The sequence below is a fragment of the Mesoplodon bidens genome (assembly GCF_964165515.1).
Source record: "Mesoplodon bidens genome assembly, chromosome: 7".
Classification (NCBI taxonomy): Eukaryota; Metazoa; Chordata; class Mammalia; order Artiodactyla; family Ziphiidae; genus Mesoplodon; species Mesoplodon bidens.
In genome coordinates, this window is record NC_138164.1 from 42,518,200 (window position 1) to 42,535,433 (window position 17,234).

General features: G+C 46.2%; 2 protein-coding genes and 1 pseudogene across 3 annotated transcripts in view; 1 reads left to right on the plus strand and 2 right to left on the minus strand.

Annotated features, from left to right (window-relative positions):
* LOC308620770 (centrosomal protein of 78 kDa-like) overlaps positions 1-17,234 on the plus strand; it is a 1,829,729-nt pseudogene that overhangs the window by 1,226,323 nt on the left and 586,172 nt on the right. The gene's annotated exons all lie outside the window — the stretch shown is intronic.
* Positions 1-17,234, minus strand: part of LOC308621085 (forkhead-associated domain-containing protein 1-like) — a gene marked incomplete at its 5' end in the record, with an annotated part of 212,550 nt that overhangs the window by 56,657 nt on the left and 138,659 nt on the right. The gene's annotated exons all lie outside the window — the stretch shown is intronic.
* The window catches only part of LOC308620099 (forkhead-associated domain-containing protein 1-like), a gene marked incomplete at its 3' end in the record, with an annotated part of 94,750 nt that overhangs the window by 50,488 nt on the left and 27,028 nt on the right, over positions 1-17,234 (minus strand). The window contains exon 3 of the mRNA XM_081239428.1: positions 8,375-8,645. Within this exon, the coding sequence (XP_081095554.1) occupies positions 8,375-8,645 (271 nt within the window). The remainder of the gene's footprint in view (positions 1-8,374; positions 8,646-17,234) is intronic.

The window sequence follows — 17,234 nt, forward strand, 5'->3', positions numbered from 1 at the left end:
AACTAGGATCCACTTGACAGCCATTTAAGCTTTCCTATATTTTTTCTTATTTACCCCAGTATTACAAGGCCTTTTTATATGACTTTCAGGGATTATGGCATTGTGTTTGGGGACCCCACTCTGTATCACATCAGACATCTCGCAATTCACTCACATCAACACTGAATGGTGTAGAAACCATTTTCTTGGTGTAGAAACGTTTGTAAAGATTTCTATAATTCTACGTGTGAGATCACTTGGGCCCAAGCAGCGTATTTTAAATTTCCAAGTGACTATGGTTTCTGGACAGTCACTGCACATTCTTATCTTCCTGTGAAGTGAGAAGCTGAACAAATTGTTTTCAGTGGTGATGGAACTTTCATGAGTCTTAACATTAACGATGGATGAAGCAGGCACTGTCATGTTTGTGGACATTCATCATCTATTCATTTTGCTTCTGCCTTTTTTATTTATGCATTTTAGAGTCAAAGATTCCTGCCCCCCAGCCAGGTCTCAAACCTGTTTGTGGACCCCAGAACCTCTAGTGGACATAGCTGATGGCCTGTGGTGCCCGGAGAATGCACAGCCTTGCGTGTTGAATGAACAGCCCTGGCCACAGTGTTTCCTGGGGCGCGAGGAACAGAAGGGCCTGGAACTTCAGCAGCTGCCCATTTTCTCTCCCTCCACCTCCCCAACTAGGTCCATGATTAGAAAACTTTTATTTGAAGCTCACTGCCCCCATCTGACTCTCTTGGATCCTGAGCAGCTAAGTCCTAACTGACTATAGCAGCAGTGCCTGATAGAGAAATGATGGGAGCTACAGAATGCAATTTTCAATTTTCTAGTAGTCGCATTAAAAAGGTAAAAAGAAGAGATGAATTTTTTAATGATCAATTTGATTTAACCCAATACATTAAAAAAAACATCATTTCAACACGTAATCGACAAAAAATATGGAGATATTTTATATTCTTTTTCTTCGAGGCATGAAGCCTTTGAAATCTGGGGTTTATTTTACACTGATTGTGTATCTCAATTTGGAAAGTGAATTTTCAGGAGGAAGACTTGATCTGTTTTCAGATTCCTCAAGAAATCGGCTCCCACTGGAGGAAGGTACTGCCTGGCCTGTGTCCCCAGGGAGGGCCACGGGGTCTGACCCTAAATGGGCCCCTGTCCAGTCTCAGCTTAGAGTTCTGGCATCTGATGCCATCTCTAGGGGTGACTCCGGCTGCCTCTGCGACCCTGTCGTGGCTGTCTTGAGGGACCCTTCCCCGCAAGATGATGGCCGGAGGGGGGACTTCATAAAACTTACAGAACAGGCTGATCGATGGGGTCCCTTTATTAGGGAAGGTGTGTTTACCGAAAGTCTTTGTAGGGCTAGAATTTGCTCTGAGACTTGCTTTCCTTACACCCAGGCAGGGAGGTGCGGGAGCAGTTACCCCTCACCTGCCGCAAACTTCTTTACCGGCTACTGTTATTTATCAGAAAGAACCTAAGGGCCATGTATGACCAAACCGGCTTAACTCTAGATGCTGGATCCATCGGAGGTCCCAGTGGGGAGAAGCCCCAGGTAGGGTCGGGAGGGCTGGGGCGGTGGGAAGGCGGATATGGGGACGCAGGCACTTTAAGAATTTTCGGGCATGAGCTGTTGGCCAAAGGGCAGGGAAGTTACTTTAATATTTTAACAACCCCCAGCTGTCCTGGTGCGCTCCAATTATCACCAGTGTGCAGCAGGGGCAGTTTGTGTGCACCTTAACTGTGTCTTTCAGACATTGTAAGTTGTAAATGAAAGTTAAATAACAATCATGCTTAGGTAATAACTTAATTTTTAAATTTTAATATTTAAAATTTAAATATTAAAATTATTAAAATATTAAAATTTAAATATTAAAAAATTAAATATTTTAATATTTACTGAATGTTCGCTATGCACCTGGCGCTGTGCTCAGCACTTACACGCAGGATACGATTTCGTCTTCATAACAACCCGGTGAGATAGGCATTATTATTCCCATCTCCATTTTATACGTGAGAGGTATGAGGCACAGAGACGTCAAGTCATCTGCTCAAGGACACACAGCTGGTAAGTGGTAGAGTCAAGGGATGAACCTAAGTTTGTTGGATTCAGAGCCTATGCTTTTAACCACTATGCAGTCAATGTATTGAAGTGGGAAGATGTTTATGATATATTATTGAATTTTAAAAATCAGGTAGGGAATTCCTTGGCAGTCCAGTGGTTAGGATTCTGTGCTTCCACTGCAGGGGGCACAGGTTCCATCCCTGGCTGGGGAACAAAGATCCCGCAAGCTGAGCGGCACGGCCAAAAAAAGAAAAAAAAAGGTTACCTATGTTAGGTTCATATGATCCCATTATTGGGAAAAAAATATATATATATATGAATCAAGATGCTATTTTAATAAGTCACTCCACATATTTTCTTTTCTCAGTAATTCTTCCCCACCTCCCATGAGCTCTTGCCATTAAGATTTGGCCTTGGAGCTGATGTTTTATTGCCTTGTGGTAAAGGAAGGATGAGTATTAACTAAAACAGGGTGATTTTTCCCCCAGGCAAAATGACGTTTTGATTTTTGACAATGTCTGGAGACATTTTTGAGTACCACAGTTAGGGGTGGTGGTGGTGGTGGTGTTGCTACTGGTATCTCTGGTGGGTAGGAGTCAGGGATGCTGCTTAACTTTCTACAGTGGACAGGACAGATCCTACAACAAGGAGTTATCCGGCCGCACATGTCACTGTGCCAAGATTGAGAAACCCTGACCTGATCTGCAGTAAATAAATCCTTGGCTTTGGGTTTTCAAATAGAATTTTTCAAGTCTAAAGCAAGGTGACAGTCTAACAGTAAACCAATTTAATTGGAAGAGCCCAGCTTTGCTAAGAGAGGAAAGAGCTTTCTCGGAACCCTTAAAAAGAGGTGTTTTCTGTCAAGAGACAGCATGGAGGACTGGAGAACAGAGTTTTCTCTAAAGCGTGGAGTAGAGAGGCCCAGACAGAAAGGAACTCCCCATGACACGGGAAGATGAAAGTCCTTTTCTGAGGATGGGGAGTGTGTCAGGGGAACGAGGGCAAACGTTTGGAAACATGAGACCTGGCTGAGAGGCTGAGGAGATAGAGCCCAGGTAGATGTGAGGGAATCTAAGCCATACGAATCATCCTTCATTTCTCCAGGGGGGATGCAAGTCTTTTAGAGAAGCCCCAAGTTCAACATGGCACTGGAGAAACCGGTGATTACAGTGGAAAAATTTAAATGGCGGAGTGAAAAAAAGAAAAGAAACAGCCCATGTGCCATGTGTCCAAAGGACGCATTAAAAAAACAACCCCCAAAACCCTGTATATATGTTCATAAAACAGAACATGATCCATACAACAAAATGAATGAATCTCAGAAATACTATGCTGAGTGAAAAAAGCCTTCCACAAAGGAACATGTACTACATGGTTCTGTGTACTTGAGATTCTAGAACAGGAATATCTAATCCATAGCGGGAAGAGAATTCAGAAGAGTGGGTGCCTCTGGGGCCTGGGGCTGGGAATTGACTGGGCAGGGACATGAGGGAACTTTCTGGGGTGATGGTAATGTTCTATATCTTGATAGGAGTTTGGGTTACATAGGTGTACACGACCGTCAAAACTCAATGAGCACACTCAAGATCTACACCTTTCATGGTGTGGTAGCCAGTCTCCAAGATGGCCCCACTGATTCTTGTCTCCTGGTATTCAGACCCTTGCATCATCCTCTCCAATACTGGATGGACTTTATATTAGTTAGCTGGGGCTGCCATAACAAAACACCATAGGAGGTCTTAACAAAAGAAATTCATTTTCTCACAGTTCTGGAGGCTGGAAGTCCAAGATCAAGGTGTGGGCAGGGTTAGGCCTCTCTCCTTGGCTTGCAGACGGCCACCTTCCTGCTGTGTCCTCACATGCCCTTTTCTCTGTGCACGTGCATCCCTGGCGTCTCTCTCTCTCTTCTTACAAGGACACCAGCCCTTGGATTAGGGCCCACCCAATCATCTCATTTTAACTTACTCATCTATTTCAATACACTATCTCCAAATATGGTCACATTCTGCGATATTGGGATTGAGGCCTCAGCATATGCATTTTGGGGGAATGCAATTCAGTCCGTAACAAAGCTTCTCTATGTAACCAAGGATATAGCAGAAATGACACAGTTTGATTCCTGAGGTTAGATCATAAAAGACATTGCAGCTTCTGCCTCACTCTCTAGGACCACTTGTCTGGAGGAGCTGGCAGCTTGAGGATGCTCAAGCAATGTATGGAGAGGTGCACTTAGTGAAGAACTGAGGCCTCTTACCAAAAGCCATGGGAGTGACCCATCCTGGAGGTGGGTCCTCCAGCCCCAGACAAGCCTCCAGAGGACCACAGCCCAGCCACCACCATGACTGCCACCTCATGGACAAGCCTGAGCAAGAATCCCCCAGCGAAGCCATTCCCAACTTCCTGACTCAGAGAAACTAGGAGATAATAAATGTTTACTGTTGTTTTAGGCCATTACATCCTGCAGTAATTTGTTATGCAACAATAAGTAGCAAATACAGGTTTGGGCACCAGGAGTGGTGCAAAATTGAACAAAAACCCTACAATGTGGAGTGGTTTGGGATGGAACAGTGGCCAGAAGCTGGAGGACTTTGGCCAAGAGTCTTTGAGAAAGCCTGAATAATCTTAGTAGAAGCCCGATGGCCTTTGAGGAGGCAGTGAGGGAAGGGTTCCAGGAAAGTGAGGAAAATGTTACTGGGGTTAAGGGATCCTTGTCAGGTGGTGGCAGAAGGGTTCCTAACACATTGCCTGTGGTCATGAGGAAGGTAGAAAATGTTTGTGATGAGGCTGAATGGTCTAGCTAGAGAGAGTCCCAGACAGAGTCTTGGAAGGTGCTGCCTGGTTACTTCTTGCTACTTATAGTGAAATGTGAGGGGGAGAGACAGTTAAAGGAAGGGCTGTTAAATCAGGGCAATGTTCTGGGCTTGAAAATTCCTTGCCTCTCCAGGTGGCAAATGAAATGTAAGAAACAGGTTCTGGGCAAAGATCAAATCAAGGGCACTCTCAAGAAAACACAGTCCAGAGAAGAAGCTGAGGGTGTGGTTGTAAAATCCTTTGTTAAGAATACAGATCCAGGGCAGTGTCCAAGAGAACCCTTTGGTCAAAGAACTGGGCTTCTAAGAAGCTTCTGTCCTTTGTCAGTCTTTGCAGAAGCCCATGGTGGAAGGGCTTGTGACAAAAAAGTCTGTGGGCGTGGTTTTTGCCTGATAGGATGAACCCCAATAAGAAGCACTGCCAACTCAGACTGACAGAGACCCACAAAAGTCAAAGAAGCGTCTGGACCCCCAAGCTTCTACAGGCAGGAAGCAGGCTATAAAACTATGCAGCCACATCCATGGGACACCTTTCATAGGAAAGGGAGGACGACTCAGAAGGCGGAACTCACGGACCAGGGGCAGAGCCAAGAGCCCTGGAAAGTCATTTCTGGGCAAGAGTTGGACTGAAGCCCAGTCAAGGAACTGCCGATATTTTCCCAGCTGGACTTCAGAACTGCTTTGGGCCAGGGACTCCTGTGTGCTTCCTGTTTTTCTTCTTTTGGAACAAGAGGAGTGTATGTAGCAGTGATGCTATGTCTGTCCCACCAATATGTGCTGGGTGTGTGAGGGACAGACCCTTTGTTCAGAGGTCTTCAGATTTCTGGAAGTAGTACTTGATGAGCTGAACGTAACGTACTACACCCATGAGCCCCATCTGTACCTGGACTTGATTTAGACGAGATTCTGGAATTTGAGCCGATGCTGTTACTGGGGTGAGATTTTGGGGGGCCTCGGGAGAGAGGAGGAGGAGTGTGAATCATTGAGGACCCGAGGGCAGGCTGTGGTAGCCAGCCTCCAAGATGACTGCTGATAATCCCCGCCTCCTGGTCTTCAGGCCCGTGTGTAGTCTTCTCCCACACTGGAGGGTGACGCCCTGGGTAACCATCAGGATACTGCAACAATGACAGAGCATGACTTCTGAGGCTTAGTCACAAGAGATGTTGCCATTTCCGTCTTGTCCTCCAGGATCACTTGCTCAGGAGGAGCAGCTGCCGTGTCATGAGAACGCTCGAGCCACTCTCTGGGGAGGCCCATGTGGTGAGGAACCGGGGCCTCCTGCTGACACCCATGTGAGCAGCCGTGTTCGAAGTGGATCCTCTGGCCCAGGTCAAGCCTTCAGATGACTGCAGCCTTACGAGGGACCCTGAGCCACAGCCGTCCTGCTAAGCTGCTGCCAAATTCCTGACCCCACAGAAACCGTATAGATGATAACACATGTTTGATTTTGCTTTAGGCTACTACGTTTGGGGAGAATTCGTTATGCATTCATGATAACTAATACACATTCTGTGTTCATTTTACATGAAGGAGACAAAAAATGTTGAGTTCTAGTTAATGGTATATGTGCTAAAACATTTAGGGGGAGGACTACAGATGTGTGCTATTTATTTTGAAATGCATCCAAAAAATAAGATGGATTAATGCAGGACAAGAAGGATGGGTAGACAGAAATGTAATAAAGAGTACAGCAAAGTGTTAGCGGTAGAATTAGGAGGAGAGCTGTCTCTATAAAATTCTTTTTGCTTTGCTGTATGTTTGAAAGTTTTCACATTAAAATGCTGGTGGGGGGCTTCCCTGGTGGCGCAGTGTTTGAGAGTCTGCCTGCCAATGCAGGGGACACAGGTTCGAACCCTGGTCTGGGAAGATCCCACATGCCACGGAGCAGCTGGACCCGTGAGCCACAACTACTGAGCCTGCGCGGCTGGAACTTGTGCTCCGCAACAAGAGAGGCCGCGATGGTTAGAGGCCTGCGCACCGCGATGAAGAGTGGCCCCTGCTCGCCGCAGCTGGAGAAAGCCCTCGCACAGAAGTGAAGACCCAACACAGCCATAAATAAAGAAATAAATAAAATTAAATTTAAAAAAATGCTGGGGGTAAATGGCTGAGTAATTTCTTAACTTGGGTGGTTGGTACATGAGCGTTCCTTAGATGATGATGATGATGATGTAAACTGCAGAGATACCTTTCATTTGCTCCTTAGTCTGTTTATTTCAGAATAATAACTATTATTTGAATGGCTGAGGGAAGTGACTAGGTGAGTGGTCCTGAGTGAGACCAGGGAAGGGTGTGGAGGCATCGAGAGACCTGGGGACTCAGAGGGGTCTGGGGCTGGGACACAGAAAACAGAGAATGGGACCTTCACACCAGTGGCCACAGAAGAAACCTGGGAATCATGCCAGGGACTAAGTCGACCCAGCTACTCTGCCAGTAAGCCTGGCAAGGCCAAGAGGATGGTGACAGACAGGAAGTCTCCTCCCCAAGTGCCATGAGGCCTTCTGGGGGGGCGGGGGGGAGAAGGAAACCCTGATGGCTGTGTGTCCCCAAAGTGACCAGGCTGTGAGTGACAGTCACTGAGATAACCAGCCTTAAATTTGACCGAAAAGCGTTATTTTAGATTAGATTGAATACATAACCTCCAGAGAAATAATTTTCTCCATAAGCCTCAGTCTCCTCTTACCTGTAAAATGGTAATAAAATATTTAAAAACCTCCTAAGGCAAGAGGGATTTCAGTTACCAATATGTCTGTACATCTGAGTTGAAGTATATAAATTTAGATTCTGATACAAATTCATATATATTCATATATATGTACAACACACACACACACACACACACACACACACACACACACACACTCACCACAGAGGTACTGACGTGTGCAGATGGGCAGAGCACAGTCTTGGAGGAGTTTGTACCAAAAAGTCAACAGGGAGAATTCTGGTGATAAGGGTGACAGCTTATCTTTTACTGTTTTCTAACTTTCTGCTTATCCCAATTTTTTCACATTTGATTATGTTCTACTTCAGAACCAGAGAACATAAGCAAAAGCCAGAGGAAGACAAATATCATACCATATTGCTTATATGTGGAATCTAAAAAAAGGTACAAATGAACTTATCTACAAAACAGAGATAGAGTTACAGATGTAGAAAATAAACTTATGGTTACCGGGAATAAGAGGGGGGAGGGATAAATTGGAAGAGAGGGATTGACATACACAATACTATACATAAAAGAGATAACTAAGAAGGACCTACTGGATAGCACAGGGAACTCTCCTCAATACTCTGTAATGGTCTATATGGGAAAAGAATCTAAAAAAGAGTGGATACATGTATATGTTGAACAGATTCAGTGTGCTGCATACCTGAAACTAACACAACACTGTAAATCAACTGCACCTCAATAAAAATTTTTAAAAAAAGGGGAAAGCAGAAACTGAGACCCGTCCTCCTAGCAAAAGCCCCTCCCCAAAGCCGCCAAGGAAGCGCCCATGAGTACCTTGCCTGATGATGGGAACGCTGTGGGCGGCTCTGTCCACCTTGAAGGAGAACATCTTCTCGCTGGCACTCACGGGCCGCCTGTGGGAGGCTGGTGGGACCATGGGGGGCTCGGGGGACCCCTGCGACCAGCTCCTCTGCACTGGCGCTGTCCAGATGCCCGGGTAGAAGGGGGTCTGTGGTGGTGAGGGTGACTGGTTCAGTTCCTGGGTGGCCCAAGGTGGCTGTGGCCTTGGCCAAGGTGCTGGGCCCCTCACCCATGGGAAGGAGACCTGCAGGGGCAGACAAGAGGGTCAGGGGAGGTTACGAGCAGCTGGGGTGGTCTTCACCTTTCTGTCCCGGCGACATAATTGCTGCCCTAGATTTCGGCGTATAAGTCACTTCTCCCAAGAATCCCTCCCACACTCTCCCCAAATTTGGGATGGCGGTCCCCACCATGGGTCACCTTGCACACTATCGCACCACCATTTATTGGGTGCAGCCTTCGTGCCAGGCACCCAGTCAAGAGATTCACATGCATTACCTCATTTAATACCCCTGATGCTCTGTGATGAGCCCGAGGCTGAGCAAGACCTAGTGACTTTCCCAGGACCACAGATTTGGCAGTGAGCATCTGAGCTGGTACAACGCCACCTCTGAGCTCTGAGAGGCTGACAGCTTTTTGTCTACCTTGCTCAGCACCGTATCCTCAGCTCCTAGAATAAACCCTTGGCACATACACAGTAGGTCCTTAAATATTGGTTGAAAGAATGAATGAACACATCTCCGAGATTCAAGCCCAGCTCTCCAGGACACACACATCCACACTGTGTGTCTCCCTGGCACTCCCATTCCACCTCTTCCCCGAAGCCGAGAGCTCTGGGGTGGCAGGCACCCCAACTGGCTCGAAACCCAGCTGGCTCATTAGCCTGTGATCCTCAACATCTGCCACATCTGATTCTTGGCAGACGCTCCATAAGTATCTATCGAGGGAACCTTTTTTCATCTGACCCGGCGGAAGATGTCTCTATCTACTTTCATTAGAGAGCACATCAAAATCCATCTACACCAGGAGAAGCAAATGCTGAGAGGTGCTGACACCTGGCTTTTTCTTGGTTAATGCTGTTGTGGCCGTCCCTCCCTGTGCCTAGTGGTTAAACCGTGACATCGTGAATGCTACCATTTATTGTAATTACTCACCGATTTCTCGCGATAGCCCTGAAGGGGAGGAGCTCTCCTTATTCCTAGCTTACAAATGAGGCTTGGAGAGGTTAAGGACTTCACCAAGCTCAGGTGGTGGTGGAGAGGGTGGTGGGACTGGGGTTCTGGAAAGCTCTTTCCCTCTCTGTCTCTCTCTCCCTTCTCTGCCCCAACCCCACCCCCAGTCGCTTGGCAGAAAAAAAACACACTTTTCAAGGAAGAAGCTAAGTTCAAAGGTTTGCCGCCTGTGGCGGTCACGTTTCTCTTTCTGCAGACTGCAGACACAGAATGAGAAACAGGACAGAATGCTTCCGAAATAGGAGCACTGGCAGACAGAACTTCCTATAGCTCCAGCTGGATTGTATTCAAGAGGAAGGTTCTCCACTCACTCAGGTTCCCAAACCAGTCTTTTAGCTACAGTCTTTCCCAGCCAAGTCAAGAATCTGGTGAATTCCCCTGAAGACTTTTTTGGAGTCAGGGAGAGCACTGTTCGGGAAAATCAAACTCCAATTGCCTGGCGACACCTGGCCCAGCATTTATGATGACACTGGCCCCGTTGAAACCTGTTTCAGGAACGGACTTGGCAGTGTTCCAGAACTCTGTTACCTTATGTGAAGATTCGAATTTCTCTCCACTGTGGGCACCTCGGTCTCCACCTAAGCTTTCTTCCTTTCTCTCCTTTCAGAAGCTGAGGTGTCCTGCTCCTGCCTTGCACTCACTTCTCCATCCATCCTATCCCTTCCCGTCCTCTCCTCTGGGGCTGTCTTGCCTCAATCATTCCTACAACCTTTCCTCATCGATTTAATAAAGATTTATCGAATGAAAGGGCTGAAGGTGGGAAGGGGGAAATTTGAATATGTTTTACCCCCGCCTGATAGAAAACAAATCGAGAGACCACGGGTAGTGTGGAGGAATTCCCTTTTGTGCTGGGATGCTCAGGTAGATGTGCCTCACTGCCCACTAACTGCCAGGGTGCTAAAGGGAGTGCTCATATCTCATGACTCAAGTGGTTCACTGCCGTAGTGGACAGGCCGCAACCCACCTGGCTCTTCTGGAAATTCCAGGAATCTCCCTCCCAATCTGTCGGCCCATTGCTGTGGGTGGGGCTAAGCAATCAACCAATCACACTCCCTGGACATACTGATTGGTTCAGTGGTGGGGCAAGTGATGCAATCAGAGCCAAGGAGACCCAAGAAGACTTGGCTGGACACCAGGATCTGGAGTGACCTGGTGGGACTTCAGAATGCAGCCAGCATGAGGGAGTGGAGCCCAGACATGGAGAGAGGGAAGCTGTTTATTCAGTGGTGTTAGTATAGTCACATTTCTGTGAGATGGATCTCCAGAACTTTTTCGTCTTGCAAAATGTAAACTCTATTAACCATTAGACAACAACTCCCCATTCCCTCCGCCACCCAGCCCGTGGTGACCAACATTCTGTCTCTATGAATTGGACTACTCTAAGTACCAAGTACCTCAAATAAGTGAAATCACATGGTACCTGTCTTTTTGTGACTGGCGTATTTCACTTAGCATAAGGCCTTCAAGGTTCATCCATGTTGTAACATGTCAGAATTTCCTTCTTTTATTTTATTATTTGTGTGTGTGTGTGGTAGGCGGGCCTCTCACTGCTGTGGCCTCTCTCGTTGTGGAGCACAGGCTCCGGACGCGCAGGCTCAGCGGCCATGGCTCACGGGCCCGGCCGCTCCGCGGCATGCGGGATCCTCCCGGACTGGGGCATGAACCCCTGTCCCCTGCATCGGCAGGCGGGCTCTCAACCACTGCGCCACCAGGGAAGCCCTTCCTTCATTTTTAAGGCTAAATAATATTCCACCATACAGTTTAGAGTGTATTTTTTTTTATCCATTAAGCGTCATGGGCACTTGGGTGGTTTCTACCTCATGGCTATTATAACTATGCTGCTGTGAACATGGTGGGGAAAATAAGGAAGCTGGTTTTGAGCACTGGCTGGGGTGCTACCCTGAAGTGCTCCATCCCTGAGGCTGGCTAGAGCTGGTTTCTGTCGCTTGCAGCACACAGAGCCCGAACGATAGGGCCCCTAGTGGGAAGGAGCCAAAGATGTATAAACGCAGCAGAGACTCCAAGCTCTTCGGGTTTAAAAATTTAAAAATAAAGGTTTTTTTTTTTTTTTTTTTCTCTGAAGCATGTTGGTTGAGGGTAGCTTTAGTTGGATGGTTAAAGTTGGTTTTCTCTAGTTTCCCGGCTTGCTTTATCAAAGGGAAGGTCAAGGTTTTCTCAGAAATTGCTGCTGGCAACTACAACGATACAGGCAGGGAGAAAAGCAAACATAAGAAGAAGACTCACATTAAAAGCTAGCTCTGGGCTGTACAGGAAGCATGGGGTCAAGGTCAGTTATCAACAAGTTTGTTTTTATTATTTATTTATTTTAGATTTAATTCTATTTATTTTTGTCTGTGTTGGGTTTTCGTTGCTACGTGCAGGCTTTCTTTAGTTGCGGCGAGCGGGGGGCTACTCTTGTTGTGGTGCGCAGGCTTCTCCTTGTGGTGGCTTCTCTTGTTTCGGAGTGTGGGCTCTAGGCGCATGGGCTGCAGTAGCTGGGGCACATGGGCTCAGCAGTTGTGGCACGTGGGCTCTAGAGCGCAGGCTCAGTAGTTGTGGCGCATGGGCTTAGTTCCTCCACGACATATGGGATCTTCCCAGACCAGGGCTCGAACCTGTGTCCCCTGCACTGGCAGGTGGATTCTTATCCACTGTGTCACCAGGGAAGTCTTCAAGTCTCTTTTTAGAAACTTTAGTTTAAAAATACATGCTAATGCCTTTTCTCTTTCTTTGTGTCTGTTCTCTGACCATATGGTATGTTGCCATGGTTGGGTTTTTTGTTTTGTTTTTGAGGTAGCATATGTGATACTCCTGATTTCTTTTCCATACTACCTTTAAAATAGCAGGTTGGGGCTTCCCTGGTGGTGCAGTGGTTGAGAGTCCGCCTGCCGATGTAGGGAACACGGGTTCGTGCCCTGGTCCGGGAAGATCCCACATGCCACAGAGCGGCTAGGCCCGTGAGACATGGCCGCTGAACCTGCGTGTCTGGAGCCTGTGCTCCGCAACGGGAGAGGCCACAACAGTGAGAGGCCCGTGTACCGAAAAAAAAAAAAAAGCAGGTTGTCAACCACCTGGATTAACCATGACCACATCCACGGCTGAATTTATATTAGCTTTAATAAACACAGGTCAATGATTTACTCAAGAAATCACTATCCATTTTTTTTCAGATTATCTATTTGTTCTTTGTGTTATTTCCCCAATATCTGCTTCTAACCCTGAAAAGAGTGTAAGTTGAATGGGACACCCTAAAAAAACTTCGAAGTAGTTTGCACATCGAGTGCCTACAGTACACATGAATTCTGCCAGGAAGCCTGGAGCCTGCAGAGAAGGTGGAAACTTAGACCTTGCCCTTGGAGAGCTTGTTATGTGCTCTGCCATTTGTAAGTAATTGTGGACAATACAATGACTATGAGCCACTGTGTAGAGAAGCCACAGATGTGCCACAGACTGTGCTGGGCACTTAATGCATGTGGTCTCATCTGATCTCCAGAATAATCTTGCAGGAGGCATTTTACCCCTCATTGTGTGGATTAAGAAACTGAAGCTCAGAGAGGTTAAATGACTTGCCCAACGTCTCACGGCCAGGAAGTGGTGACACAATTTGACTCCAATACCTGTGCTCTTAGGACTTCTAGGTTACTCGAAGTCATGATTTATTACTTGCTTTCCATACTCACAAACGGATCTTAGACGACTGGTTAGTGAATGATAGGATATTTTCCAAGTTAAAAAAAGGAAATGAACATTAGATGGTGTGAAAAAACACAAGACATCGCATGGGCTACTTAGAAATGGGATTTTCTAGGAACACTGACAACTGTCTTATGGAAGTGTTATTCTTTCTGCTACATGCCACGCCCTGGAAGCAGCTCAGAGGACCCCAGCCTCCATCCGGGAAGACCTGTGGTATGTTCACTGCTGTACCAGAGGAGTGCTGGGGCCTGCTGGTACCCGCCCACGAGAACTGATTGTTAAATGTCCAGGAATTTTGCCAACTGGTTGAGAAACACAGCCATTAATAAGAATTAACTTACATAAATTTACAATTAAATTATATCAGAAACAATTGGTATACAAACTTAAAAGTCACCCCTTCCTAATTATTTTACTCTATTTTATTATTACCTATGCTCTTGAGGTTATTTCACTCTACTATATGTTTCTGTTGGAAATGTTACATAGTAATGTGTTACCACACCTCTCTTTCCTTCTCTGTATTCAGGGATGCGTCATTGGGAGCTTGAAATTGACCGTGGAGTGCATATTACACCATAGAAATCAGGAAATGTTATAAATGAGGGCTTGGTTTTTAAAAAGTTTTATAAATAGGTTTAATAATGGTGGTTCATGTAGAGCTTGATTTTGTTTGTTTGTTTGTTTTGTTGATTGCCTAGACTTAAGACAGTAACGGAGAAAATGTTAACAATGCAGATTATACAAAAGCATGTTGTGTCTTAGCCGTTATGTTATGAATAGAGCAAAAAATTGGGGAAACGTTCTTCGAGTATTTAAAAATTATTATCTGATGCAGCAACAAAGTCACTCATGTCACTGATGAACATGTGAAGTTCTAACGTCTTTCTTTTTTCACTTGTATTATTCATAAATCCAAAATATCCAAAAATACCCATCAGTGCTCAGGTTGGGAACTCTCTCATTCGTCAACTGCAATGAGAAATTGGCTATGGATACAAGAGTTCACCTAAAGTCAATGAAAGCATTCTGTGAGACTCAGCTGGCTATATAGAATTTACAAGAAAGAGTACTGTATATTTTGTTACATGGATAGACTGTGCTACACATTCTTTATATCAGTAAACCTTATGCTATGCATCCATGTACTTTACTTTTCCCAGAGAGCTGGTCATTAAATATTTACCAGCCAATTGCTGGCTGTGCTGGCACCCAGCAGAGTGCCTGCTACTCATGGTAGATGTTCGCTGACTGAGCTGAACAGTTGGCAAATGGAGTGTAAATAAAAAGCACTTTGATTCTGGGGCTGGGATGGGGAAAACACATGCTAAGCCTGGTGCATCTTGTAACAGCAGAGAGTAAGCAAGTGCCCAAAACGAAAAGGTGGGGAGATGCTCAAGGACACAGCAAGCAATCTGAAAGAGCTCCCAGTGGCCAAGGCTGGAAGAATTTGAGCGAAGAAATAGTTAATGAGTATTGGATTATAATTCAAAGTGTAAAATCAGTATACATGGATCCATACTGACATAGATACATTAGTGAGTAAATCCATAAAGGAGGGAGAAGAGACCGGCTTCCTTACAGAAGAATTTAACATACATAGATGTGGAGCTTAATTCCCATGGTCTGGAAGGGCCTGGGGGGTAGGGGTGATGGTGGCGAGCAGGGACACTGACCGCAGCATGGAGGAGCCATGGACCTGGAAAGACAGAATGGAGACTAGAAAACATGGCCAGTAGATCTCAGAAGCCAGGAGAGGGTGCTACTTGGTGCCAGGACAAATGGCCTTTATCTCAACAGCTACCGGGGTGTCACCGTAACTCAGAGACGGGTAATAATTCTATGTCCCCAAGAAAAGGGTAAATCATGTACGGGGCTTCAGTGTGAGAAATCAGGGTTATACATTTAGAACACAGAACCGCCAAGTTATACATTATTTTTAGGTTTTGGAACTTAAAAGAATTAAGTCCCTTTGAGCTGTTCAGAAAAGCCATTCGTTTGGGGTTTTCCCAGCTGTGTTAAAGGAGATCTGGCCCATCTAATTTTCCCATTTTCTTGTAAATCTTCAACCTTACGGTTTTTCCTTTCCTTTCAAGTTCTAATCAGCTTCCTGGTCAGTCCATAAAATGGGAAATAGAATCTAATGAGAAAACAGCCGGATTTTTGCAAATAGCTTTTGCTACCCCTAGACTTGGCCTGCTTCAATTGGGTCTTGCCAGATAGAGAGACGGAATGAATGAATGAATGAATGATCATCAACTAAGTTCAGAGAAGGAACAACGTGGTTCTGATTTGGTAACAAAGGGTGTGGTCTGCCAGAGGAAGCAGGACGCGGCCGGGTTCCTGACCGAGTCTGGGTTCTGTCTCAGCAGGATGCTAAGGGTTCAGCCCGCGCTCCCGTCTCCACCTCCCCCGATGTCATCTGCATCGCCTGTAGACATCTGGTGACAACACAGCCTCAGGGGTCCTTTTGTGTGAGTTTCTGCTGCAGAGGCCGAGCCTGAGGCTGTCTGCTGCCCCGTGCCCTCCACTTCACTGGTCTCGGGAAATCGCCTTTGATATGAAACACCCAGCCTCAGGAGTTCTCATCACATAAGTAAGTCCCCACGGGACCTGTAAGAGCACAGGGTAGAGGAAATCCTACAAGGTTAGGTAGGAGATGACAAAGCTTGACCAGAAAGAGGCTTTGTTCTGAAGGACACCATACTCTCTGGTCATTCACTCAGTTGCCGGCTTCTCAACCCCCGGTACAGTAAAGCCACATCCTCCTCAACAACGGGCCCAATTCAGAGGTCCCAGGAACGTGGAAACACCACCCTTCTTGGGGATGGACAACTAAGGCCCAGACTCTGAGCTTCTCATCACACCAGTTCACCACAGGAGAGAAATGAGCAACTCTGCTTCCTTGGAGACTGGCCTGGGACTTTTCCAATGGAAAAGTGGATTATTCATCATTTTCCTCCCCCCAGATCCCTAGTGGCAAATCCCGTTAGGAAGGCTCCACTTAGGCAATAGGAATGCTTCCTAATGTCATGGACATCTTCTTTGTTTTTGCCTCCCCCGCATCCATTTCTTCCATCTTCTGGATGGGCACCTTAATTTTTTTGCAGGGAAGACACCCTTTCCCTGACAATCCTGAGTCCATAGAACTCTGACCCTTCCACCCCAGGGGTGAGACCATAACCCAGGTCTGGCCAATCAGAGCATTCCTGGCCCCTGGCCTCAGTGATTGGTTCAGGGGAAGCCACGTGATCCAAGCCACTGTCAATGAAGATGCTGGCTCTATCCCTGGAACTGCTACTTTGTAGGGTGCTGGGGCTGCTGGTGGCCACTTTCCTACAGGTGAGGCAAGAGTCTGTCTGAGATTGGGAAGCTAACAGGGAAGAAAGAGTCAGATTCCTGACCATGATTTGGGCGCCTGGATCCAGCTGGGCCTAAGCTGCAGCTTTTGGCCTTTTCAGTTCCATGAGCTTTTTTTTTTTTTTTTTTTTTTGCCTAGGCTAGTTTTAGTTGGTTTTATGACACTTGCAAACAATCAAATTTCCTGGACAGTATGCTTACTGAGACTTTAGCATAAGCATCACTATGTACTCAGAGTGAAAGTTGTTTTAAAGGTTATGACATGCTCAAATAAAACCCACCAGACTGTCATCATGCACCAAGTTTACCTTTCAACTTATAAAAGTAAAGCAGCATCTCCAGAGAAGAATGATTTAAGACCAAGGAATCAATCATAAGACAAGTAGTAAAACGCTGCTTAGAGAAACTTAGATAGATAAATAGTCCTCTAGCTACAGCAGGCTTCAGACTACAAACCCCAAATTTCTGCTTCAAAAGTGACTCAGGGAAGACATTCCATAGTTTCATTTATTTCGTTTTTTGGCCTCGCCGTGCACTTGTGGGATCTT